The sequence below is a fragment of the Rhinoderma darwinii genome, chromosome 12 (genome assembly GCF_050947455.1).
Source record: "Rhinoderma darwinii isolate aRhiDar2 chromosome 12, aRhiDar2.hap1, whole genome shotgun sequence".
NCBI lineage: Eukaryota > Metazoa > Chordata > Amphibia > Anura > Rhinodermatidae > Rhinoderma > Rhinoderma darwinii.
This window is the reverse complement of record NC_134698.1, coordinates 62544662-62571123: the sequence shown is the minus strand read 5'-3', so window position 1 is coordinate 62571123 and position 26462 is coordinate 62544662. Positions and strand designations below refer to the sequence as shown.

The window sequence follows — 26462 nt, the reverse complement described above, 5'->3', positions numbered from 1 at the left end:
CGTTAAACTGGTTCAGCACCATGGACAGTGACTTCCGCTCCGAAAATCCATGAACCTGTAAAAAAAAAAAAAAGTTCTGACTTACCGATAACTCCGGTCCGACCTCCCGGGATGACAGTTAAGTCCAAGTGACAGCTGCAGCCAATCACAGGCCAAGCACAGGCTGCAGCCAATCACAGGCCAAGCACAGGCTGCAGCCAATCACAGGCCAAGCACAGGCTGCAGCCAATCACAGGCTGCTGCGGTCTCATGGACTGCGGCGTCATCCTGGGAGGTGGGGCCGGATGACAAGAGTGGGACGCGTCACCAAGGCAACGGCCGGGAGCCCGGACTGGGGGAAGCAGGAAGTTCTTGGTAAGTATGAAAGTCTTTTTTATTCACAGGTTGGTGTATATTGTGTTCGGCATTCACTGTCGAGGGTGCTGAAAGAGTTACTGCCGATCAGTTAGCTCTTTCAGCACCTTGGACAGTGACGGGCGTCGACTAGCCTCATCTCTATGATGGCGGCTGCGCGAAAATCACGCAGCCGCGCATCATACACGGATGACACACGGAGCTGCCAAGTGCCTTTTGCGCGCGCAAAACGCAGCGTTTTTTGCGCGCGCAAAACGCACACGCTCGTGTAAATGAGGCCTTATTGTCAGGACTCCGGAGCGGGGCAGTGACTTTATTACACAGCCGCAGCCCCGCTCTCATACATTCATGTGTTACAATGCTAAGCTATGCGGCCGCACAGCTTAATATCGAAACACATGAAATAACGGTATGTAACCGTTTGGGGGTGCAGAGTATCGAAACAGTATAGAAGTTTCGATGCATTGTGCATCCCTACTACATACAGCAGCCGCTGCAGGGGAAATATCTGGCCAGCCGCAATGTTTCCAGGCAATATCGAATGTTCTTCAGAAGCCAGACTTGTGGCCGTCACTTTGCAGCTCCGTGGCCTTCTGTTCGCTGACTGCACAAGGTTCATATATTACAAAAACGTTTCCCGAGACAGAGAAACTGTCTTCATTGATTTATTTTGCGGAAACTCAAGGCAATTAGGAATCCTTTGTGGTTTGGATGGGAAATAATTGATGATGGTGACTGAAGGAAAATCGGTAACGTCCCAGTTCTTTGTCCAGCTCTGCGGCTTCTTCTCCTGTATACGTGCTGCTTGTTGGCTGCTATAACTGGATGGACTGTGTGAGGTCGGATTCTTCAATATTTGACCAGTTGTTACGATGTTGCAGACTTTTATTATTGGTGTTACAGTAGTGTCCAAAAGATAGCAGTGAGATTAAAAAAGCAAATAAAGTGCAAAATCATTATAATAATTTTTTTTTGCCTAAATGCACTGGAAATAACTACATTCAATTCCAAATCAAAACATGTAACAACATTTATCCATTTTGTGTTATTTCATTACAGAAAGTAAAGAAAAAGCAATATTCGGCTGTTCAAAAAAAAAATAGTGCCGGGATTATTCTTTAAAAAAAAATACATTTAATATATAAACTGAAAATGTTTTAGACTTCACTTTACTGAACTATTATTCAGTGGCATAACGATTGTTTCTGAGAACGGCTTGACATCTGTGTTGCATGGAGTCGACCGACTTCTGGCGCCTCTGATCAGGTATCCAGTCCAGGAAGATTGGACGACATTCTGCAGTTCTGCATTTTCTGGGGTTTTCCTCTTAAAACACATGTCACCCCACAAGTTCTCTATGGGATCGAGGTCAGGGGATTGGCCTCGGTCACTCCATTACCTCAATCCTGCAGGTCTGTAACCAAGATGTTTGCTTACTGGTGTTGTTTGGGTCTTTGTCATGTTGAAACACTCATTTCAAGGGTATTTCTTCTTCTTCTTCGGCATAGGGCAACATGATCTCCACAAGTATTTTGATATATTCAAACTGATCCGTGATCCCTTGTATGCGATAAATAGGCCCAACACCATCGTACGAGAAACATCCCTGGATCGTACTTTTTGCAGCACCCTGCTTTACGGTCTACACAGTGTACTGTGGCTTGAATTCAGTGCTTGGGGGTCGTCTGACATACTGTCTGCGGCCACTACACCCAAAAAGAATAATTTTACTTTAATCAGTCAAAAAATGTTGTGCCATTTCTCTTTGGGCGAGTCAATGTGCTCCTTGACAAATTTTAACCTATTCAGGACATGTCTTTTTTTAACAACGGGACTTTGCGGGGAGTTCTTGCTGGTAATTTGGCTTTACTTAGGTCCCATGCACATGACGGTATTCTTCATCCACCCGTAAATACTGTCCTTAAATACAGATCCGCAGTCAATTATAGTCATCCGTAAAGAATCCGCATATACGGAAGGGTGTCTGTAAATACGGGCCGTAGTGCATGCGTAATGCATTCATATTTATGGATCCACAAAAAACAGGGAGGAATCTACGGTAATCCCCTGGAGTCGCATAGCAATTCTTCCGCAATTACAAACAGCTACTGATGCACATCCGTAGCTGTCCATAATTACGGAAGCGCACATAGACTTCAATGATGTCGCCACAATAACACAACTAGGGGTCTTATATCTGCCATTTATACCATATTGCTCTCCCCAGATAACTCCTCTCCACCTATACATAGATATATGACTAAGTGGGAAACCATACTGGGTAGACCCATCCCCCTCCTCCTTGTGATAATCTGGTCAAAAGCAGCTAAAACTTCTCTGTGTACAAAGTACAAAGAAAATCAATATAAAATCCTTATGTTCTGGTATCGCACCCCTGCCCTCTTACGTAGCTTCAGCCCGAGCATCCCATCAGATTGTTGGCAATGCCAAAGTCAGAGAGGTGACCGGTTTAATATTTTTTGGGACTGCCCTAATGCGGTGTTGCAGCATATTCCCCTGGACCCTATACATTATTTACTAAATGTCCCTCCTCGGTCAATGGGGAAAGACTTAGCTCGACTATTCCACCTCCTTCCCACAGCGGCTAAAACCTTGATTGTGTGGAAATGGAGACAAATTACACCTCCCCCAACGCTGATTTGTTGACTAGGATTAGGGAGATCCGCACTATGGAACATATGACTGCCTCACTTTGCAACTCTTTGGACAGATTTAAATAAATTTGGGACAAGTACTGGTTACCATTATCCTTGGGATAGACCCTTGATCGACCACTTGGAGGCCTCTGTCCAAATTCTGTATCGTCGTCGTTATCAGTTCTACCAAAATCATTAATTTATCAGGTTAATGATGTTGGTCTGCTAGTTTTTTTTAACACTACTATATATATTTACATTGCTCCTACATCCAAAAAGGACTTTTCATTATTTAACTTGCTCTAGACCAAGGGAGGTCATATGGTCAATCACCATCTACTGGTTGGCTTCCAAGTGGTGTAGGCCATCGATATTTGATCGTGGGGGTCCGACTCTCAGCACCCCGCTGATCACGCTACAATACTATGCACAGCCGCTACGAAAATGACGGAGTGTGCAAGTAGAAACCAATTTGAAACTCGATGTAAACAATGAAGAGGCGGCTTTGCGTGCATGAACGCCACTGCTACTGCAAATAGTCGGACTCCCACGATCTAATAATGACCTAGTATGAGGATAGGCTATCCATTTTTAAGGTGGTCGACTACGCTATTGCTTCCGGCAAAACGATGGATCTGGTGCACAAGAGACAAACGGAAACCACGGGCACCAGATCCGTCACCATTGAAATCAATGGTGATGGAAACGGAAACCTCTGGTTTCCTGTCGGTGTCAGTTTGTGTCTGCTCAGGGTCCCGCTTTGACAGAAACCCCCTACGGAACGTCAGAACGGGAGCCCAACGCAGATGTGAACAGAGCCGAAGTGATTTTTTTTAAATATATATATATATATATATATATATATAAAAGCGTTCATGAGAGATCTTGTTGTTATGACTAAATAAATGCATTGAAATAATATAAAGAATACAGCAAAGATATAGCTTTTAAAAGCTCTTCTTCCTTTATGATAGGTCAGGTCCCTCTTGGTTGGCCAAATGTCTGCAATGAAACAGTGGCTTAGCCTGTACATTGCCTCCCCCTGTATGTTGTATGGAGCAGAGCTCCATATACCACCTATGAGACCACAGATGAAGTGGCCACGTGACAGTAAGGCTCTGTTCACATCACACTGGAGGTATACAACGGGAGTATTCATCAACGGATACCTCTGTCATATGCCATTGTATGGGCATACGGTAGCTAATGGCTATAATGTTAAAAAACATATACTGCCTGTGTCCGGTACACTTTTTTTTTTTTTAGGTGGCCCACTGTATATGTCAGCGCTTCAGACTGTACTTCCCTATACAGTGAGTCACCGCAAAAAAAAACCTTAAAAAAACCCCAATAAAATAAACAGTATGCTGACGCATAGCACGCTGATGGAGGGCCTATGACTACAATAGACTTACGTGGCCGGAGCTTTGCCTGCGCATATGCTGAACGCGTTCACATAACGTGATTAGAACATAGCCAAAGAAAAGGGCTGGAGATTGAGTGACCAGTTTGTTGGGCTGTGATCAGACCTGCAGTACAAATACGAGACATGATCGGCATTCTGGGATTTTCTTCTTGGAGGAGTTAATAAAACATGAAACAGATAAACTTGTGTTCCAGAGCAGCTTCTTCCTGGAGCGAAATAAGATCATTTTATTACAGACAAAATGTAATTTATGATTCAGCGTTGTTTACACCGGGAATTATGGATTGGAGCTTTATCCATCCGTATCTATGAATTGTTGCTGAAATTGTGAACTATTCACTTTTGGGGTCATATGTTGGTAGAGCCATGGTTATGGTCTTAGAGGGGTTATCTGGATTCTGCATATTAGATAAATTAGCAAAAGTAGCTGCACTTACCTATCCTTAACACTGCGGCGGCACACCTGGTGATTGTTTACATGCACAGAGCATGTGACCGCTGCAGCCATCGCTGATGGAATGGTATTTGTGACGTAATGACAGAAACGCAACGCATGACTGCTGATTGGCTGCAGCGGTCACATGCTACTTGCATGTAAACAATCACTGGGAATGCCTCCGGAGCGTCCGCACTGGACCAGTAATTTTTCGGTAGAAAAAACATAGTAGGGTATTTGGGATCAGTCACAGCTCAGCCTCTACATGCCCTCTTTCCACGTAGATTAGTTTTACCTGCCATTTTGGTTATTCCGGTTCCAGTAAATAAGGGTTATTCTCTGGTTATACAATTTTACAGTAATACTTTCTGTATCAATTCTTCATGGTTTTCTATATCTTCAGTGTTGAAATAGTGGGCGTGATGTAATGCCCTTCCGCAGCGGAGGGTGCTAAATGCTGCATTAACAGTCACTCTTAAAAGTACGTGTGGGTGGCACCTCAGACAGAGAACTTGGCAAAACTGATTGAGAGATACTGACCAACCGCGCTCCTATCTTAAAGCCCCGCCGGTACTCTTACAATGACTGCGGAAGCAGCAATTGGCACACTTGAATTTTGGTTATAGGGGGCGCAATGGCTCTACACACCCACTGCTTCAGCCCACTTATACATGCCCATATCTACTTATACAGGCCTCATGATCTGTTCTTGCAGCTGAAGTCAACAACTTAAGGGCAGATTCAGACGAACGTTGCGTTTTTGCGCGCGCAAACAACGCTGCGTCTTGCGCGCGCAAAAACCATTTGACAGCTGCGTGTGTCATTCGTGTATGATGCACGGCTGCGTGATTTTCGTGCAGCCGCCATCATAGAGATGAGGCTAGTCGACGCCCGTCACTGTCCAAGGTGCTGAAAGAGCTAACTGATCTGCAGTAACTCTTTCAGCACCCTCGACAGTGAATGCCGAACACAATATCTAGAAACCTGTTAAAAAAAAAAGAAAAAGCTCGTACTTACCGAGAACTTCCCTCCCGGCCGTTGCCTTGGTGACGCGCCTCTCTTGACATCGGGCCCCACCTCCCTGGATGACGCGGCAGTCCATGTGACCGCTGCAGCCTGTGCTTGGCCTGTGATTGGCTGGAGCTGTCACTTGGACTGAATTGTCATCCCGGGAGGTCAGACTGGAGGAAGAAGCCGGGAGTTATCGGTAAGTCAGAACTTAGTTTTTTTTTACACGTTCATGTATATTGGGATCGGAAGTCACTGTCCATGGTGCTGAAACAGTTTAACTCTTTCAGCACCCTGGACAGTGACTATCTCCTGACGTCGCGTACCGGAAATTCTTTTGCCGGGTTCGGCCAAAATGAGTTCGGCCGAACCCGGTGAAGTTCGGTTCCATTGTCCGGGTTTGCTCATCTCAAAGACACTCCATTTGGATGTTTGGAAACAGAAAAGCACGTGGTGCGCTGTTTCAGTCGGTTCGCACGGAAGTGCTTCCGTGCGACCTGCGTGGTTTTCACGCACCCATTGACTTCAATGGGTGCGTGATGCGCGAAATACGCGGAGATATTGAACCTGTCGCGTTTTGTACGCAGCGAACAAACGCTGCGCACAAATCACGCACTGTTTGAACTGCCCCATTGACTTCTATAGGGCTGTGCGTGGCGCGCGAAAAATATGCGGCCTGCACGCACGAAAATCACGCTCGTGTGAATCCCCCCTTAGGGTAATTTATTAATACCGTCCTAAAGTTAGAAAGGCAAAAACCTAGCCAAATCTATCACCGTGGTGCACACTGTGCTGTATCACTGTATGATAAATTTGGTGCATCTTGCTAGACCTGTTCATACCGAACATCAAAACTGTCGAGTCAGATGGAAAATGTGTTTAAAATATAATAGGAAAGATTTATCCAAACTGGTGCAAAGGAACAGTAGAGGAGCCCAGAGCAACCAATCAGAGTGCTTCTTTCATTTTCAAAAGGGTCTCTGAAAAATTAACTACTCCTCTTTTTCTTTGCACAAGTTTTGCTAAATCTCCCGCGATATATTTTACACACACCACTTTTTTGGTGCATTTATCTTAGTCAATTTCTTCCCTCGTGGATTCCATAGCAGAGAATATGACATCAATGTGGAAGGCTTCATATATTCTCTATGAAGGGACGGACACCTCTGTGCAGGATACATCTAAAGAGTTTAATTTAGCTACAAAGCCAAAAGCAGCCAAGTGTAAGACCTTGATGGAAAATTAGGGCATTATGTGGCAAAAATGTAAATATTAAGGTCTTAGCAGAGAAAACCCCTTTACCTGCCATGTAGCTTATTCAATCTTAAGCAAGAAATAATTTTTATAAAGTGTCTTTTTTTCTGTATTTGTAAAAAAATATTTTCACATAATTATGGACACTAGAGGGCGCACTCTGTACTGTTAATGTAAATGTCTGTTGTTGTGTTTTTTTCTCTTTAGCCAGACTTCCCGATGAGATGTGCAAACTAAAAAAGCTGGAGACCCTGCACCTGGGTTCCAACCAAATTACCCGCCTTCCAGCTGACTTTGGTCAGCTCTCCGCGTTGAAGACTTTAAACCTTTCTGGGAACCAGCTGCGAGCAATACCTACCCAGCTCTGCAACTTACGGCACCTGGATGTGGTGGATCTGTCCAAAAATAAAATCCAGGCAATTCCAGATGAGGTTTCTGGGGTGCAGGCCATAGAGATAAATTTAAACCAGAACCAGGTAAGTAATCGCATTAAACCGATGCCACAAAGTTAAAAGGGAATGTGTCGCTAGAAATGTTTAATTTTTTTTTCAGTTAAACAATTAGTATATAAGTGATTACACATTGTTTTCATTTTTTTTACAAGTCAGGAAATATTATAAATGAGTTTCTAATTTATAACATTTCCATGTGCTGGCCACTAGAGGGAGCAGTTCCCAAAATTGCAGCATGGTCACTGTGGTAAAGCAACCTCATTGTTTTATGCTGCAAATTTGGGGTGGACACACTCGCTCTAGTGTCCTCACATACTCCCCCCTCCCTTCTTCTGGCTAGTGCCAGGAGAGGGAGGGGTTTGAATGTCTTCAAACCTCCTACACTGTGTGCCGCCATTTTCTGAGCGACTGCACAGTGGTAGGAGGGCTCAGCAGACCATATCACACAGTCGCACATCATACACGAACAGAAATTACCTGCTCCTGCTGCCGCCTCCGCTGGCCTACCAAAGTTCTTGCCATCTACGCTACTCTTCCTTGCGCCTTCATTGAACATATGGCCGGAAGCAGCGGCCAGAAGTCGTCATCTTACTGTCCGGCAGCAGCTTCCGTTCCACATGAAAATGGCGCCGGATTTCGCTCTACGAACGAGCTTCGTTCTGGTCTGTGGGGGAACTGCGCATGCGTAGTTCACACACAGACGGCGCACGCTTCTGAGAATGGAACGGCTCCCGTTCGCATTCTCTATGGGGATGTATGTGCCGTATAGCATCTCTGTATGTGTCGTTAATCGACACATACAGAGATGAAAAAAAAAATGGCAGCCCCCATAGAGAAGTAAAAGTATGAATATATTAAAAAGTAGAAAGTGACAACACTAAACATTTTTGTGTACATTATATTAAAAGCAATATAATAAATAAAAATCATGACACCTTCCCTTTAAGTGTCAGGAATATCTACTATTTTAGAGTAGAATTTGATGGCCGTCTCTCGCCTGATTTACTGCCCTGCAGCTTTGTACAACTACACAATTTGGTCTCTCTTTTTATCACTAATAAATTGAAATCTCCTGTGTTTTGTCGTGTCCCCCCCCTCCCCCTCCCCCCCCTCCCCCTCCCCCCCCAGATATCTCAGATCTCAGTGCAGGTTTCTCGATGCCCACGTCTCAAGGTTCTTCGACTGGAAGAGAACTGCCTGGATCTCAGCATGTTGCCTCAGAGTATCCTGAGTGACTCCCAGATCTCCTTGTTGGCTGTAGAAGGGAACCTCTTTGAAATAAAAAATCTCCGGGACCTGGATGGTTATGACAAGGTCAGTGGTGAAAGTAATGGAGGGGGATGTAAAAAGTGTAGCCAATACAACCATCTAAACAGTGGCATGTCCGGAGAATATTTCTACAGTGAAGCCTCTGCAGAAAGACCACCCATGATCTAGATCAGATTTTTCTGTGACCGGTTTTCAGTTCTCTTATATCCAATGTGCCGTCTTTTGGGTGATTGTCCCAATGTTTTACTGTACCCACTGTAAGGACATTTTACAATACAGGGAAGACTTGTCAGTTCATACAGAAATATCGTGATTAGGTTTAGGAAGTGTCATCTTGATAGATTTGGCCACTTGTCAATAGGTTGGATCCGATTGCCTGCTTGGCTGTTTTCCTACCTCCAGTCGGATAGTATCAGTAGCGCACATACTCAGCCACTGCTTCATAAAACCTCTGCCCACCATGGCTATCCTGGTAGGGAGACTCGAAGGGCCTAAGTTCTACCACTTGGACGCGTTCTTGTGAATCTAGCCTGTTTTTCGTCTAATTTTTTTTTTTCTTGCGTTGCATTTCCGTGTGGTATCCGTGTATGGTGCATGTGTTTTTTACGCACGTATGTCATGCAATTTTTATGTCGGCAAAAAAAAAAAAAAACTGTCCGTTGCTTTCTCGCACTCAATGACTTCAATGGGCTGCGTGGTGCGCAAAAACGCACAGAACTAGGACCTGCAGTAAGTTTCAGGCAGCGGACACAGGCTGCATGAAGAACAACGCACGTCATTATAGCCCTATTGAATTATTTAGTCCATGTGACGGCCATTGTTTTAACGTAAAACACGGACGCAAAATACGCTCTTGTGAATTAGGCCTTAGATTGGGGGTGGCCCAAAATAACATTTCTCACTTGTCCTGTAGACCGGTGTTAAATGTTGACAGTTTAATCCACTATGTTCATCCCACAGTAATAAACCTTGGACTATATAGTCTAAGCAGAGGGTAGACTATACGTTGCCTATTACAAGACATTTCAATAGTCTACAATAATTATTTTGAGTTTCTGCATGAGGATAACCGGTGTACTCCTTTTTTTTTTTTTCTCCCCCTTTCCAGTACATGGAACGGTTTACAGCAACACGGAAGAAGTTTGTGTGATGGAGGAGCATTTATCGAAGTGTTAGCATTCGCTGTGACAACCACCTCGCCTGATTGTCTGGGTGAGCTCTGAATATAGGGCCTGTGTCCAAGCCTCACGCTACTTAAATCAGCTCGAGTACTCCCATCCAATAACAGCATGGGCAGATGGGAGCCACGAATGAAGATGTGTGGACTGTAACTGCAGACACTGGGCTGCAGAATGGTTGAGTTTATATATTGAGTTGCATTGATCAGATTTTCCCCAAGCGATTAATGTGGAGCCAGGACACACTATGGAAGGAGATGCTATTGTGCTACGTCAAAGTCAACTTATCTCGTACGATTTTCATTTCCGGGTTTTTTTATTTTTGCATTTTTGACCAAATTGTACTAATCATCATTGGACAGTTATTTCATTATTCTGTCATCGCTCTTTTTACTAAATGTGCATTTCTTTTTAGCTGTGTGTCACGTCAAATATAATATGCTCAACAACATTTAGAATTTATGGACAGATTATCATGTAAAAGTTAGGGGTGAAGGGTGCACACCAGCACAAGTAGTCACTTATAGAACAGTACAACAACTCTATCCTCGGCGCCAGACTCAGAACGGGCCCATTCCCTACACCTTTATTGGTGTCCACCATTACCGTTTTAGGTCAAATTCTGTACTCTATAATTTCATAATATGTGTATTGAGGATCTGTTTTTCAGACTTGGGAAATGATCTAATATTGTTGACTGAAGATAGCTACTTAGACTAAATCTCTAGCTGGTAAAGCAGTTTGGGGCCAAGCCACATTCCACCATCGCAGTTGCTTGCGCTGCCTCCATGGTAAATACGTCAAGGTCCAACCTCCAACATAACTTTCAGGGTGCAGTGGGATAAACCTGTAATTAGATTGAATTGCATAATTTTTTTTTTATTTGAATTTTTACAAAATTGCAGCAGACTCCAGAAGTAATCTATAGAAGCAAATGGAAACTTAGTTACAGTATGTAGACTTATCACCAGATTTTATTTTTAATTATGTAATTAAAAAGTGTCTACCTGAGATTTAATTTTATGGTTGGCAAGTGGAGTATATGAAAACGCATTAGTTGGGAAGTCTTGTAGGTGGGATGAACGTTGTGCATAAAGTGCCCGAATCTAAATGGATGTTGCATTTGAAAACTAATTGGTCTTACGTCTCCTGGCTTCATTATAGGCTATACACACACCCTCAAAAGGGTTTTTTTTTTTTTAAAATTAAAAATCAGTGTGTTTGAAGCAACTTTCTAATTAGTTTTTATTCAGAATGTTACTTTTTGAGTACTTTTACAGCTGCTTTTGTATCGTGTATACTGAGCAGCTGTATCTGTCGGGTCAGCTGGTTCTGTTCTCGATCACATCTAAGTTATGAACTTATGTGATCAGTAACAGCTTGATCCTGCGTGTCAGACATGGAAGATCCACTGATACTGAACCTGTCAGTCCCGCCAGATACAGCTGCTCTGTATACAGGATACTAAGCAGCTGTATCTCAAAAAGTTAATTTTTTTAATATAAAGTAATTACAAAGTTGCACCAAACACACTGATACACATTTTTATAAAAAAAAAATGAATAAAATCTCTTTCGAAGGTGTACATAGCCTTTAAGATCTGAAGCCAAGATGGTTGTGTGAACAGAATAAAGTTTGTGATAATCATAAAGTGAACCTCCAGTCGTCGTCCCCCGTCCCCCGTCCCCCGTCCCCCCCCCAAAAAAAAATGTGACTACACATTGGAAACAGTTACATAGTTCATATGGTTGAAAAAAGACCAATGTCCAACCAAGGGATGGGAAAGGGGGAAATAAAAAAAAATTCTACACACAAGAGCTTATATATTTTTTGTTCTAGGAAATGATCTTTGCCTTTTTTAAAGCATCTCCTGTCCCTGCTGTGATTATTCCATGGATTATCAGTTCTCACAGTAAAGAAGGCTTGTCGCCTCTGCAGGTTGAACCTTTCTTTTTCCAGACGGAGGGAGTTCCCCCTCGTTTTTTGAGGGGGTTTTACAAGGAACAGGATTTCACCACATTTTTCTATGTGCCATTAATATTTTTAGATAAGTTAATCATGTCCCCCCTTAGTTGTCTTTTTTCAAGGCTAAATAGGTTTAATTCTTTTAATCTTTCCTCATAACTTAGATTCTCCATGCCCCTTATTAGCTTCGTTGCTCTTCTTTGTATTTTTCCTCCTTTCTATGAACTGGAGCCTAGAACTGAACTGCATATTCTAAATGAGGCCTCACTAATGCTTTGTAAAGTGGTAATATTACATCCCTGTCCCGCGAGTCCATGCCTCTGTTAATACACGACAATATCCTGCTGGCCTTTGAAGCAGCTGATTGACACTGCATGCTGTTATTTAGTTTATGATTTACAAGTACACCCAGATCCTTCTCAACAAGTGAATCCGCCAGTGTAGCTCCCCCTAGGAGATATGATGCAGGTTGTTGGTACCCAGATGCATAACTTTACATTTATCTACATTAAACCTAATTTGCCAAGTGGACGGCCACTCAGTTTGTTTAAATCCGCTTGCAATTCACGAACATCTTCCATAGACTGAACATTTCTACATAGCTTGGTGTCATCAGCAAAAATAGAAATAGTGCTATTAATCCCATCCTCTATAGCATTAATAAATAAGTTGAATAATAGTGGTCCCAGCACTGAACCCTGGGGTACACCACTTATTACCGGGGACCATTCAGAGTAGGAATCATTTAGCACAACTCTCTGGATACGGTCCTTGAGCCAATTCTCAATCCAATTACAAACTATACTTTCTAAACCTATAGTCCTTAATTTACCCATTAGACGTCTATGGGGGACAGTGGCAAATGCCGTTGCAAAGTCCAAAAACACTATATCCACAGTGGCCCCCTCTGTCTAGGCTTCTGCTCAAATATTAGGTTGGTTTGACAACTTCTGTCCTTAGTAAAACCGTGCTGGCTGTCACTTATAATGCTATTTATTGTCACATAATCCTGTATATAGTCCCTCAAACATTTTCCCCACGATGGATGTTACGCTTACTGGTCTATAATTACCCAGGGAAGACCTCGAACCCTTTTTGAAAATAGGCACCACATTTGCCCTGCGCCAGTCCCTTGGCACTATACCAGTCACTAGAGATTCTCTGAATATTATGAAAAGGGGGACAGAAATAACTGAACTAAGCTCTTTAAGAATTCTAGGGTGTAACCCATCTGGTCCCGGGGCCTTGTGCACATTTATTTTGTTTAATTTAGCTTGGACCATCTCTACATTCATCCAATTCAGTAGATCAACTGATATATTAACAGCACTGGCACCATCTACATCAGCTGCTCTTTCTTCTTTTGTATATACAGAGCGGAAGAACCCATTTAGTAACTCTGCCTTCTCTTGATCCCCTGTGACCAACTCCCCATTACCACTATCTAGGGGTCCTACATGTTCAGACCTCGGCTTTTTTGCATTTATATACTTGAAGAATTTTTTAGGATTTGTTTTACTATCCTTGGCCACCTGACTTTCATTTTGTTTTTTTGCTGATTTATTACCTTTTTACAGATTTTATTAAGCTCTTTATATTTTACAAAGGCTGCAGATGTACCCTCAGATTTGTATTTTTCAAATGCCCTTTTTTTGTCATGTAATGCCCTTTTTATAGAAGGTGTAAGCCATGTGGGGTTTAATTTTAGTCGTTTATACTTGTTACCTATAGGAATACATTTTGCACTATAATTACCCAAAGTAGATTTGAAAATCTATTTATCATTTGTCCCATTATTTGACATTAGTTCTTCCCAGTCTATATCCTGAATTTCAGCCCTCATCCTGGGGAAATTTGCCTTCTTAAAGCTAAGTGTTTTTGCCCTCCCAGCATGTTAGTTTTTTCACAGTATATTTAAAATGTACCGTAACTATATTATGATCACTTTTGTGTATAGGTTCAGACAGCACCAGATACGTGGAAGGATGGGTCTCGAGATACCTCTAGTCGGGTCTTCCACAAACTGGCCCATAACATTTTCCTGCAACAGGTTGAGGAAACGTCTCCCCTTTGCAGTTGAAGCTGAACCATGACACCAATGAATATCTCGGTAATTAAAATCTCCCATTATCACTACAGTACCAGCCTGTGCAGCCCACTCCTTCTCCTCAGTTATATTGGGGGGGGGGGGGGGGGTGGCTATAGATTACACCCAAAGTAATCCTTTCAGTGTTTACCTCCCTTTGTAATTCCACCCACAAGGTTACAACCTCCTCACAATCTTTCAGAAAAAGTGTAAAGCCCTGCAGATTTACAGCCCAGTCATGTGAAGAGTCCAGCCATGTTTTAGCAACACCAACTAGATCTATATTTTCTTCCAGTACCAAGGCCTCCAGCTCCCCCATTTTGCTTGCTAGACTTCTGGGCATTTGTGAACATACACTTTAACTTGCCTTTCAGTTTTTCACTTTTATTATCAGAAATGTGATTTGGCATTTATTTGCACATTTTTATTTACACTGATGTTTTGTAACAAAAGGATCTCCTTATCTTGTTGTCTATTCCTCTCCCCACAGTCTGTTTCTCCCCCCACCAATATAGTCTGACCCCTCTCTAACCTGGCTACCCCTTTTTTTTCTGCATTGGCCTCCCTCCTCAGCACTAGTTTAAACACTCCACCACCCCAGCTAGAATTCTCTCCCCCAGCACAGCGAATCCCCTTCAATTTAGGTGCAAATCATCTGCAGAATACAGTTTGTACCCCAATGAAAAGTCAGCCCAGTGTTCTAGGAACCCAAAGCCTTCTTATACACCAAGACTTAAGCCATGCATTTAACTCCCTGAGCTCCCGCTATCTTTCCTGTGATGCGCATGGCACAGGCAGTATTCCTAAGAATACTACCTTGGAGGTCCTTCCTTTCAGCTTGGAGCCTAGTGTTTTGTTTTTTTTTCTCCCTTAAGGCTCCTCCACCTACCATTTATTCTGTCGTTAGTACCCACATGGACTGCGCCAGCTGGATCACCACCAGCTGCTCCCAGCAATTTGTCCACGGGTTCCTCCCCAAGCCGAACCCTGGCAGGGAGACCGCAAACCATTCAGGTTTGAGACTGTCTTGGCGACAAATTATTCTATCCGTCTTCCTGATTATAGAATCCCCTACAACTATCAATTGTCTTGCTTTACCATCCTACCGACTACTAGATGGGCTATTGTCCCGGCTGTTAGGGAGATCAGTATCCACTAGGGCTGCTGTTTGAGAGACCGTCACCCTCGCATCATCACCCAACTTGGCAATTTTGCTTGGAATGTCCGAAACAGGATTGACCTTCCTTTTCTTGGACCCCTTTCTACTGGCCCTAACTACAGGAAGCCAGCTACTTGGCTGATCCTGCTGACCCATGTCTTCACCCTCCAGATCTACCCCACTAACTGCTTGTTCCGTCAGCTGCATGTTCCGCTCAAGCTTGTCTATCACCCTCAGTGTTGCATTTTGCTCCTCCTGATCTCTGTGAGCTTCCAGGTGCATAACATGCGCACATCTGCCACAGAGGTCTTCCCCCTTGAGCTCAGTCTCCAGTCGTGCATACAGCGCACTGGCTGAAACCTCCAATGTTGCAGTCCATTATCCCTGTTTCCCAAAAACAGTGTACATTTGTTATATTTGGTGAAAAGAGTACTTTCCGTACTTTTACCCTCTATTTGTAACTCCATTTTTATAACTCCACTTATCTCACAAGCCACTTATTCGCTACACACATAACAGAGCAAGCTCAGACGGAGTTAAGCCAACTACTATATACCACCTGGGAGCAGTTAAGCCAACCCCCATGTCAGCTGATCATCAGGACGGAGGGATAGTCTACTTATCTGCTTCCACGTTCACACATGATCCAGTCTCCTAGGCTCCCCAAGAGAGTGGAAAACGGCTGCCCAGAACGCAAGCCCGATCATTCAGGAGCGGGGCAGCAGGTCAGTTGACTGAGACAATACATTCCAATTGTAAATTCAGTTGGAAGGGAAGGTTACTTTAAGGTGGAGAAATAAATCTGGGTCAGCAAACTGCAGAACTAGAAAGGAAAAGCATGCATACACATAGATACAGGCACAGCGGGTTCATCACAGTTTATTAGAGGTTAGCAGTTTAAAAACCTTATCAAAAGACAATTGGAAGGCACATTTATGGTATATTCACGAATGACTAATACAAGACCAACATGGAGGACTCCACATACACAAATGACGCAGCCTCTACAATCCATTTTGTGTCTTTAAGAAAAGGTCCTTAGAAGAAAAGATACATCCTGATCAAAAGAAGGGGAAGTTGTCCAGGCTAAAGAGGGGAAGAGTTAATCTCTGCGGTGAAGCCAAGCACTGTGTGTCCCCATCATAGTAACTATGGGCCTATAGGTATGCACTGAGGCTGGTGGTTCATACGCCAGTCTTAGGCAAGAGGCGACAACATTATTAAGAGGCACCTGCCTCCTAATTTGATGCATCTCGCGTTGTCCATGCGCCACAAGAAAAATTACGCCAGCTACAAGCTAAGCCGGGTCTACTTTTGTGGCAAGACTGGCTAAATAGTTGAAACAAAAAAAAGTGCCCAAAAAAACCCCACTTTTTACGCAACTAAAGTGATGTAAACCTGTTGAGAGAATACCCCCACAGTGATAAATACAGGCCGGGCATCTATAGAATGGGGGACATGTTGCGTAACGTTTATACAGCATTTCCATAGTCTCACTGTATGGACATATGTATAACATATTGGAATCCATACAGCATGGTCCCCAAGATCTCAGTCTGGGGATAACAATGAGCTGGCCCTAAGTTTGTGGCTACAGCTCCTATGCAACGGTGTCCCCATGTAGTGTAATCCTGCAGTCACACTCCCGTCCCCTACTACTTACTAATCGACAAAATGTATGATCGCAAGAAGGAGCAGAGGAATTGCAGGATCAGACTACACAGGGCTTGTTTGAAGTGGGTAACCATAGAGACACATAGGTCTGCATAGGAGCTGTAGACTTAGGGACTGCCAAGTTGGACAACCCCTCCCTATATACACATACGGCAGCTCTTCATGTGCCGTCTATACTTTGTAAAGGTGATGGAACATTCTTGGCATTACACTTTATTATGGACAGAGATGGCGGAACATCAGAAAATAAACTATCACTCTTGCTTGTATCATTGTACGCACAGATAAAATAACAAGTATAAAAATAATTTAAGTTATCCAGCTATTAAACATAAATTCAAAAGGCACACAGTGATGACGCTATCATCTTACAGGACTTATTTGGTGTGGAGGGGGGGGGGGGCACTTTTTCCTTATGACATTGGTTTGGTTACTGCAGATTGTGTAATAAGACTTAGTGGTGGCTAGTGAACGGGAGTAATTGTCTATGATAGCAGACCCGTCGTTGGAATGGGGCAAGGCTGTGCTACAATACCATGTCCTGGCAGCTACGTGTACAGCATTTGTGGGAGTTATGATGACAAATAACCTCATATTAAACAAGTCATTAGTAATAAACCTGCCTGCAGATAATACCCGTAGAGAACTTTTATTGTTGGATATCTCTTGCTACAAGTAAACCAGCCAATCTCTGATAGTTATATCTAATAAGGCACCTGTACATGTATACAAGGGGGGGGGGGGGGGCGGCTATGGTATATTTGGTTATCTTTACATCTAAGAAACATTAGGTCCTTTAAAAGAGTCCATAAACAATAAGGCTACAGTCCATGATCCAGGGGCTCCGGCGCAGAGTTTATAGGATGCCAACACCAATGACCCTCTACTACCTATTAATGTAAGGCTATGTGACTGTAATGGAGGGTGGCGATTGGTCCATCCGCCATCAATGATCATGGAGTTTAAGACTCCATCTGGCTGCTTGACAAGGTTCTTACTGAAGGATCCTGATCATAAAACCAACACTGACCAGAAATATTAAAACTTCTCTGTACACTTTACCCTGATGTAACTTGGCATAGATGTGTGGGAAATTGCGTGTAGTCGGACCCTGCACTCTCCATGGATCAATCCCACTTTGCGCATTTGAGACGCGCGTGATAACCCTTCCTCTAAGAACTGCAGGAATCTTACTGGACCTGGACAGAACGTGGCAGAGAATACCTGATGGGCAAAGGGGCAATGTCTTTGGTTGATTTACATATTATGGGATTAGATTGGGGTGTGGGAATAATTAGATCCACTCACTTCATAACTAATGGTAAATAAAGCAGAGGCACAAAGTGTCGTGGGATCTACTAGTGCTCAATTCGTTTTCTGTACTTGAATACGATCATATGCAGTTTGCTTTATTTACCATTATTATATAGGGTTAAACAAATCCTCACCATTTCTCTGCCATCAAAGACTAAGGAAAATATATTCTCCTAATTTCAGCATCTTGGAATCAAACGTATATGAATATTAACCAAAACTAATATTCCCACGTACATTTAATAAATGTAGGGTAGAAACTGAAACACAGGCCCATGGATTTCCACCATACAACGTGGCAGGGAATGATCCAAGTGTTTCCAAGACTGAGATGAGTTAAAGTGTTCCAGGATCTTCATGAATATATAATACATAAAGCACAACACAACAGGGCAGGTTCATAAGCAGATTCATTCCCTAAAACCTCTTATCTGATATTGTGCCGTCATGGTGGAAGAAAGGACTTAACAGCTTAAACCGGGACTGAAGGGACGAGGAGGTTTCTTTCTTCACTCGATAAGTTTCTTCGCTTTTATGTTGGCTTCATCAATGCGATCTTTGTTAGTTGTCGCCTAAAGAAAAAACAAAAAATACAATAAAATCAGTTTTTGGAATTGATCACTTCTTTCTCTTATTTAAACTCCAAGAGATCATTGTATAATGAAAATTTCCTGAACTTCCTAAAATAGTTTGTTGCAATTCCTCACCATTTTCAAGTCTGTTTGTTTTTCCCTGCATCTACACCTCACCAGTAACGGAAATACTCCTAGGACGATTGGTTCACCGGAGTTGCAGCTGCTGGATTTTCACATTATTTTTTAGACTTTACAACAGCATCGTGCCTGTTCTGCACGACTCCATCAGGTGAGCAGATTGGCAATAGATCTACACACAACCGATTTATTGTACAAAATAGATACAAATAGTGTCTTTAAAATATGCAAATTTTTATATGCCCATGTGAATAGCCTCATTGATTAAAGAGTAACGGTCGGAGGAAACTTTTGACATGTCTGTTTTGATCGGTGGAGATCCAGGTGCTGAGGCCCCCACCACTCGCTGAAACGCTCACCCATGCGCTTTGCTTCTTCGGCAATCCTAGTGTTCCTGAAGACGGGCTCACGTAGAAAGTCTATGTCATCACGCTGAAGACGCACTCAGACTTTCTACATGAGCCCGTCTTCAGGAACACTAGGATTGCCGATCGTAGCCAAAGAGGCAGCGAGTAATGAATGTCTCAGCACCTGGACCCCCACCGATCAAAACTTCTGGCACGTCACTATGAAATGTCTAAAGTTTCCTGAAATTACAGTTACTCTTTAAAGGCTATGTACACCTTTGACATAGTTTTTTGTTTTTTCCATATAAAAGTGCATCAGTGGAATTTTTTAAAATACATTAAAAATAATTTTTACTTTTTGAGATACAGCCGCTTTGTATCCTGTATACAGAGCAGCTGCATCTTGCGCTTAACCCCTTAAGGACGCAGCCTAGTTTGGGCCTTAAGGCTCAGAGCCCATTTTTAAAATCTGACATATTTCACTTTATGTGGTAATAACGTCGGAATGCTTAAACCTACCCAAGCGATTCTGAGATTGTTTTCTCGTGACAAATGGGGCTTCTTGTTCGTGGTAAAATTTGGTCGATATATTCAGTGTTTATTGGTGAAAAATTGCAAAATGTAGAGAAAATTTTGAAAAAATTGCATTTTTCAGAATTTAAATGCATCTGCTTGTAAAACAGACGGTTATACCACCCAAAATAGTTACTAGTTCACATTTCCCATATGTCTACTTTAGATTGGCATCATTTTTTGAACATTATTTTATTTTTCTTGGACGTTACAAGGCTTAGAACATAAACAGCAATTTCTCATATTTTTAAGAAAATTTCAAAAGCCTTTTTTTTAAGGTACCTCTTGAGTTCTGAAGTGGCTTTGTGGGGCCTATGTATTAGAAACCCTGATAAAACACCCCATTTTAAAAACTAGACCCCTCAAAGTATTCAAAACAGCAGTTAGAAAGTTTTTTAACCCTTCAGGCATTTCACAGGAATTAAAGCAAAGTGGAGGTGAAATTTGCAAATTTCATTTTTCTTGCTGAATTTCAATTTTATTCATTTTTTTTTCTGTAACAGAGAAGGTTTTACCAGAGAAACACTACTAAATATGTATTGTCCAGATTCTGCAGTTTTTAGAAATGTCCCACATGTGGCCCTACTGCGCTCGTGGACTAAAACACAAGCCCTAGAAGCAAAGAAGCACCTAGTGCATTTTGAGTCCTCTTTTAAATTAGAATATATTTTAGGCAGCATGCCAGGTTTGAAGAGGTGTTGAGGTGTCAAAACAGTAGGAATCCCCCAAAAGTGACCCCATTTTGGAAACTACACCCCTCAAGGAATTCATTTAGGGTTGTTGTTACCATTTTGACCGCACAGTTATTTCACAGCACGTATTTGAATTGGGCTCTGAAATGAAAAAAATTTCATTTTTTCCAATAAAATGTCATTTGTGATCAAAATTTCTTATTTTCACAGGGAACAAAATACCCCATTTGGTTGCCCAATTTGTCCTTAGTGTGGCAATACCCCATTTGTGGTGAAAAACTGCCGTTTGGGCCCATGGGAGGGCTCAGAAGGAAAGGAGCGCTATATGTTTGTTGGAGTCCAGATTTTGTTGGATTGGTTTTCGGGTGCCATGTCGCATTTGCAGAGCCTCAGAGGTATCAAAGCAATGGAAACCCACCAAAAGTGACCCCATTTTGGAAACTACACCCCTCAAGGAATTCATTTATGGTTGTTGTTAGCATTTTGACCACACAGTTTTTTCACAGCACCTATTTCAATTGGGCTGTGACATTAAAAAAATGACATTTTTTCCAATAAGATGTAATTTTTTACCAAAATTTCTTATTTTCACAGGGAACAAAATACTCAATTTTGTTGCCCAATTTCTCCTGAGTGCATCAATACCCCATTTGTGGCAATAAACTGCCGTTTGGGCCCATGGGAGGCCTCAGAAGGGAAGGAGCGCTGTGTGTTCTTTGGAGTACAGATTTTGCTGGATTGGTTTTCGGGTGCCATGTCGCATTTGCAGAGCCCCAGAGGTATCAAAGCAATGGAAACCCACCAGAAGTGACCCCATTTTGGAAACTACACCCCTCAAGGAATTCATTTATGGGTAATGTGACCATTTAGACTCCATAGTTTCTTCACAGAACTTATTTGAATTGGGCTGGGAATTTAAAAAATATATATTTTTTCCAATAATATGTCATTTTAGCTCAAAAATTCTTATTTTCACAAGAAATAAAATACTCCATTTTGTTGCCCAATTTGTCCTGAGTGCGGCAATACCCCATTTGTGGTGATAAACTGCCGTTTGGGCCCATGGGAGGGCTCAGAAGGAAAGGAGCGCTGTGTGTTCTTTGGAGTACAGATTTTGCTGGATTGGTTTTCGGGTGCCATGTCGCATTTGCAGAGTCCCAGAGGTATCAAAGCAATAGAAACCCACCACAAATGACCCCATTTTGGAAACTACACCCCTCAAGGAATTCATTTATGGGTGTTGTGACCATTTTGACCCCATAGTTTTTTCACAGCACTAATTTGAATTGGGCTTGGAATGAAAACAAAATTATTTTTTTCAAATAATATGTAGTTTTGGCTGAAAATTTCTTATTTTCACAAGAAACAAAATACCCCATTCTGTTGCGCAATTTGTTCTGAGTGCCGCAATACCCCATTTGTTGTGATAAACTGCCGTTTGGGCCCATGGGAGGGCTCAGAAGGAAAGGACCACCATTTGGCCTACTGGGGATTTTCTAGTGCGAAGTCATGTATGCAGAAGCCCCTGAGGTACCAGTACAGTTGAAACCCGCAAGAAGTGACCCCGTTTTAATAACTACACCCTTAAGGCATTCATCTAGAGGTGTAGTGAGCATTTTGACCGGAGACCTACACCCCATAAACTGTAATGTGGGTTCTCCCGGGTATGGCAATACCCTACATGTGGCTGTTATCAGCTGCCTGGACACACAGCAGGGCTCAGAGGGGAAAGACGAGGGGGGATAAGCTGTGCGGAGTGCATCAGGATAAGTAAAATTGGGGTAAATTATAAACCAAGGGATGTATGATAAATTTTAAAACACTTTCATACAGAGTTCAGGTTATTCGGGACACGTGTCACATTGATATATTGTGTCCTCCCTTATCCCCCTCTTATAGCAGACTTTGCACCTCTTTTGACTTTTTCCCTTCTTGCCAGTTTGGGGAACTTCTCCTGGAAAGTGTTGCCCTGGTACGATGCGTGTGGGCTCGCTTCCAGAAGTACTGGGTGCCCCCCCCTTCTTGGTCCCTAAAGATTAGGTTCCTGATAATCACCTCTTGAAATTCCAGGAAAGTTCCCGTCTGGCCTGCACATCGACGTAGCATGTACGCATTGTACAATGCCATCTGTATGATGTGCCCGGCTAGCTTCTTATACCACACTGCATGGCGCTGTAGGGCTTCAGGGCTTGATCTTACAAGTCCATCCCTCCCATGTACCTATTGTAGTCCAGGATGCAGTCTGGTTTGGGGGTGGCCTTTCCTTCATATATCCTAAACCTGTAGGTATACCCTGATGCACTCTCACAGCTTATACATCTTCACGCCATACCTTGCCCTCTTACCCGGCAGGTACTGGTGGAATTGAACTCTCCCTTTAAAATGTACCAGGGATTCATCTATAGAAATACACTTCTCGGGGGTGTATGCTTGGGAAAACCGGGCACTGGAACGGTCTAATAGGGGTCTCCATTTATACAAACGGTCAAAACTGGGGTCATCTCGGGGTGGGCACAGCTCATTATCAGTATAATGTAAGAAGCGAAGTATTGCCTCATTTATTTATTTTTTTAGGTTCCAGTTCATTTCTGAAGTTGCTTTGAGGGGCCCATATATTAGAAACCCCTATCAAATACCCCATTTTAGAAACTAGACCCCTCAAAGTATTCACAACAGCATTTAGAAAGTTTATGAACCCTTTAGGTGTTTCACAGAAATTTAGAGCAAAGTAGAGGTGAAATTTACATATTTTTTTTGTCAGTAAATCCTCTTTATACCATTTTTTTTATAACACAAAAGGATTTATCAGAGAAACGCAACTCAATACTTATTGCCCAGATTCTGCAGTTTTGAGAAATATCCCACATGTGGCCCTCGGGCGGTAATGGACTGAAGCACCGGCCTCCGAAGCAAAGGAGCACTTAGTGGATTTTGAAGCCTCTTTTTTATTAGGCACCATGTCCGGTTTGAAGAGGTCTTGTGGTGCCAAAACATTGGGAACCCCCAAAAGTGACCCCAATTTGGAAACTAGACCCCTTGAGGAATCCATTGTAGTTTTCTTGGGGTGCATGCGGCTTTTTGATCAGTTTTTATTCTATTTTTAGGTGGCGTGGTGACTAAAAAACAGCAATTGTACTATTGTTTTTTTATTCAATTTTTTTTACAGCGTTCACCGTGCGCTATAAATGACATATTCACTTTATTCTGCGGGGCGATACGATTACGGCGATACCAGATGTTTATAGTTTTTTTTTTATGTCTTATGGCGTTTGCACAATAAAATACGTTTTGTAAACAATCATTCACTTTTTGTGTTACCTTATTCTAAGAGCCAGAACGTTTTTATTTTTCAATCAATAAAGCCGTGCGAGGACTTATTTTTTGCGTAACGAACTGTAGTTTCGATCAGTACCATTTTTCGGTACATGCGACTTTTTGATCTCTTTTTATTCCATTTTTTGGGAGGTGAAGTGACCAAACAATTGTGATTGTGGTACGGTTTATTATTATTTTATTTTACGGCGTTCACCGTGTGGGATAAATAATGAAATAATTTTGTAGTTCAGGCCGTTACGGACGCGGCGATACCAATTATGTATAATTTATTTGTTTGTTTATATATTTTTATTAATAATAAAGGACTTATAAGGGAAAAAGGGGGATTTTTACTTTTATTACTTTTAAATCTTTTATTTTCTTATTTTTACACATCTTTTTTTAACTTTTTTTTTTACTTTATTACTTTGTCCCACTAGGGGACATGAGGGCAGGAGGCCCTGATCGCTATTCTAATACACTGCACTACATGCGTAGTGCAGTGTATTAGAACTGTCAGCTACTCACTGACAGTAAGCATAGTGGGTCCTGACGTTGTCAGGACCCACTAGGCTTCCGTCTATGGCATAGCCGGACGCCATTGTTTGGTGTCCGGTTGCCATAGTCACCATCGCCGGCCGCTATCGCGTAGCAGGCCGGCGATGGCAGCTTAACCCCTAAAAAGCCGCGCTCTCTATAGAACGCGGCTTTTAAGGGGTTAATCAGCGGGGACACAGCAATCGGTCCCCGCTGTAGGAGCTGTGACAGCTGCGTCACAGCTCCTGTATTTGTCGGGAGGACGGCCGAAACGGCCGTTACTCCCGAGACGTACTATTACGGCATGGAGCGCGAACGATACAGCTGCCATGACGTAATAGTACGTCAAGGAGCGGGAAGGGGTTAAACCTCTATCCATCAGGTCCACGGGACTGACTGGTTTAGTGACAGCGGGTCCTGCGTCTGATCGAGCGGTTACCGATCACATCTAAGTTCATAACTTAGATGTGATCTATTACAAGTGGATCCTGCCCGTGGTCACTGAAACAGTTGGTGCCGCAGACCTCTGTATACAGGATACAAAGCAGCTGGATCTCAAAAAGTAAACAATTTGCAATGAAATGGATTTAGAAAGTTGCACCAATCACACGGATGCACAATTTTCTTTATTTTTTTAAATGTCAAAAGGTGTAGATAGCCGTGAAAGCAGCCTCTGTTTTATTTATAGATCACTTATAATACTTTTCAAAGATGAGTTTGATACCATTGTATCCAGCCAAGACCATCCTCTGTGAGCCAAACACATCAGCAGCACAAGTGTCTCCCCTGTCCTGACAGTGTTCTTACAATGTATCGGTCTGGTGTGCAGACTGCGGTTTAGGTTACAGAGGATTGCTTAAACTAGATACATTATGGCAAAATATTTAGAAAATAGTGCTGTTCTTGTTTATAGAACGGGTCCTAAGTGGGGAACCCCTCTGATGACCATATGCTCTAATAGGGCCATGTGGAAAGGGGTTGTTAAAAGGCAACCCCTTTAAATAATGCTCTGCAGATAGGACAATGCACTGTATGTAAATTAATATATATTTCTGGCTCATAGTTTGTGACATTTTAGGTTTATAGCAAAGCGGTCAGACATATTATTCATAAAAATAATCCCTGTTAACATCAGCAAAGACTGGACTCACCTTATCATTAATCCGGTCAATCACTTTGTTCTGCGTGTCAATTTCGTTGCCCATGTCTAAAGCCATGTGCTTTAAGTTTCCGAGAATGTTTCCAACCTGCTGCAGATTTTCATCCATCTCATCCTCCCGGGCGTCATTGGTGACCCTACCAGAAGCCACAAGGTTATTAACAACATTTCCATACATACATTTTTGTTAAAAAAAAAAAAAGTGTTTTCGAATAAACCTGTTTAGGAACAAAAACCACATATATAAAGAAAATCCAGATTTCTGCCTTTGTTCTGTTTTCTAACTGCAAAAAAAATAAAAAATGCTCTATCCACTAGGGGGCATCTTTCAGAACTCAACAGCAAACTGCAAGAATCATAGTAGAAGATAGAATCTTTTTGCATGGTTTTTATATACTTGTATGTGGCGAGACACGTCCAGTGCAACCAATATCATCAGGGCCGCGGCGGCAATTTGTGGCTACTGGTACCGCACATCAAACCGCTAATTTTGTAAGGAAAAGCTACAGACAGTCATAAATGTAATACTACATATCAGCCATTCAGATCACTGTCCTTCCATGTAACACTTGGATGGCTGGAGTTTACCAAAATGGCTCTCTTTCTTCTAGCTCAGAGGGGGCTCCCAAGCAGAGGAGCCCCCTCTGACATCCATATGCCATAACAGGGTATATGGATAAGGCTTCATTCACATCTGCGTCACGGTTCCGTTCAGGCGTTCCGTCTGAGCTTTCCATTGATTTCAATGGTGACAGATCCGGCGCAAATGGTTTCCGTTTGTCTCAGTTGTGCAAGGGCTTATTCATTTTGACTGAATCAATACCTTAGTCGGACTACTCTATTGATTCCGTCAAAGCGACGGAACCCTTGCACAACTGAGACAAATGGAAACCA

At 42.5% G+C, this 26462-nt stretch overlaps 2 protein-coding genes across 12 annotated transcripts in view; one reads left to right on the top strand and one right to left on the bottom strand.

The window, feature by feature from the left end:
• LRRC57 (leucine rich repeat containing 57) overlaps positions 1–17695 on the top strand; it is a 37992-nt gene extending 20297 nt beyond the window's left edge. The window contains exons 4-6 of the mRNA XM_075844951.1: positions 7343–7611; positions 8716–8901; positions 9965–17695. Of these exons, the coding sequence (XP_075701066.1) occupies positions 7343–7611; positions 8716–8901; positions 9965–10006 (497 nt within the window). The 3' untranslated portion in view covers positions 10007–17695. The remainder of the gene's footprint in view (positions 1–7342; positions 7612–8715; positions 8902–9964) is intronic.
• Positions 16108–26462, bottom strand: part of SNAP23 (synaptosome associated protein 23) — a 40882-nt gene continuing 30527 nt past the window's right edge. For all 11 annotated transcript variants that reach the window (XM_075844955.1, XM_075844952.1, XM_075844963.1 and 8 more), the window contains 2 exons: positions 25561–25705; positions 16108–18804 (listed from right to left, as the gene is read on the bottom strand). In XM_075844955.1, coding sequence (XP_075701070.1) covers positions 18742–18804; positions 25561–25705 — 208 coding nt within the window. In that variant the 3' untranslated portion in view covers positions 16108–18741. The remainder of the gene's footprint in view (positions 18805–25560; positions 25706–26462) is intronic.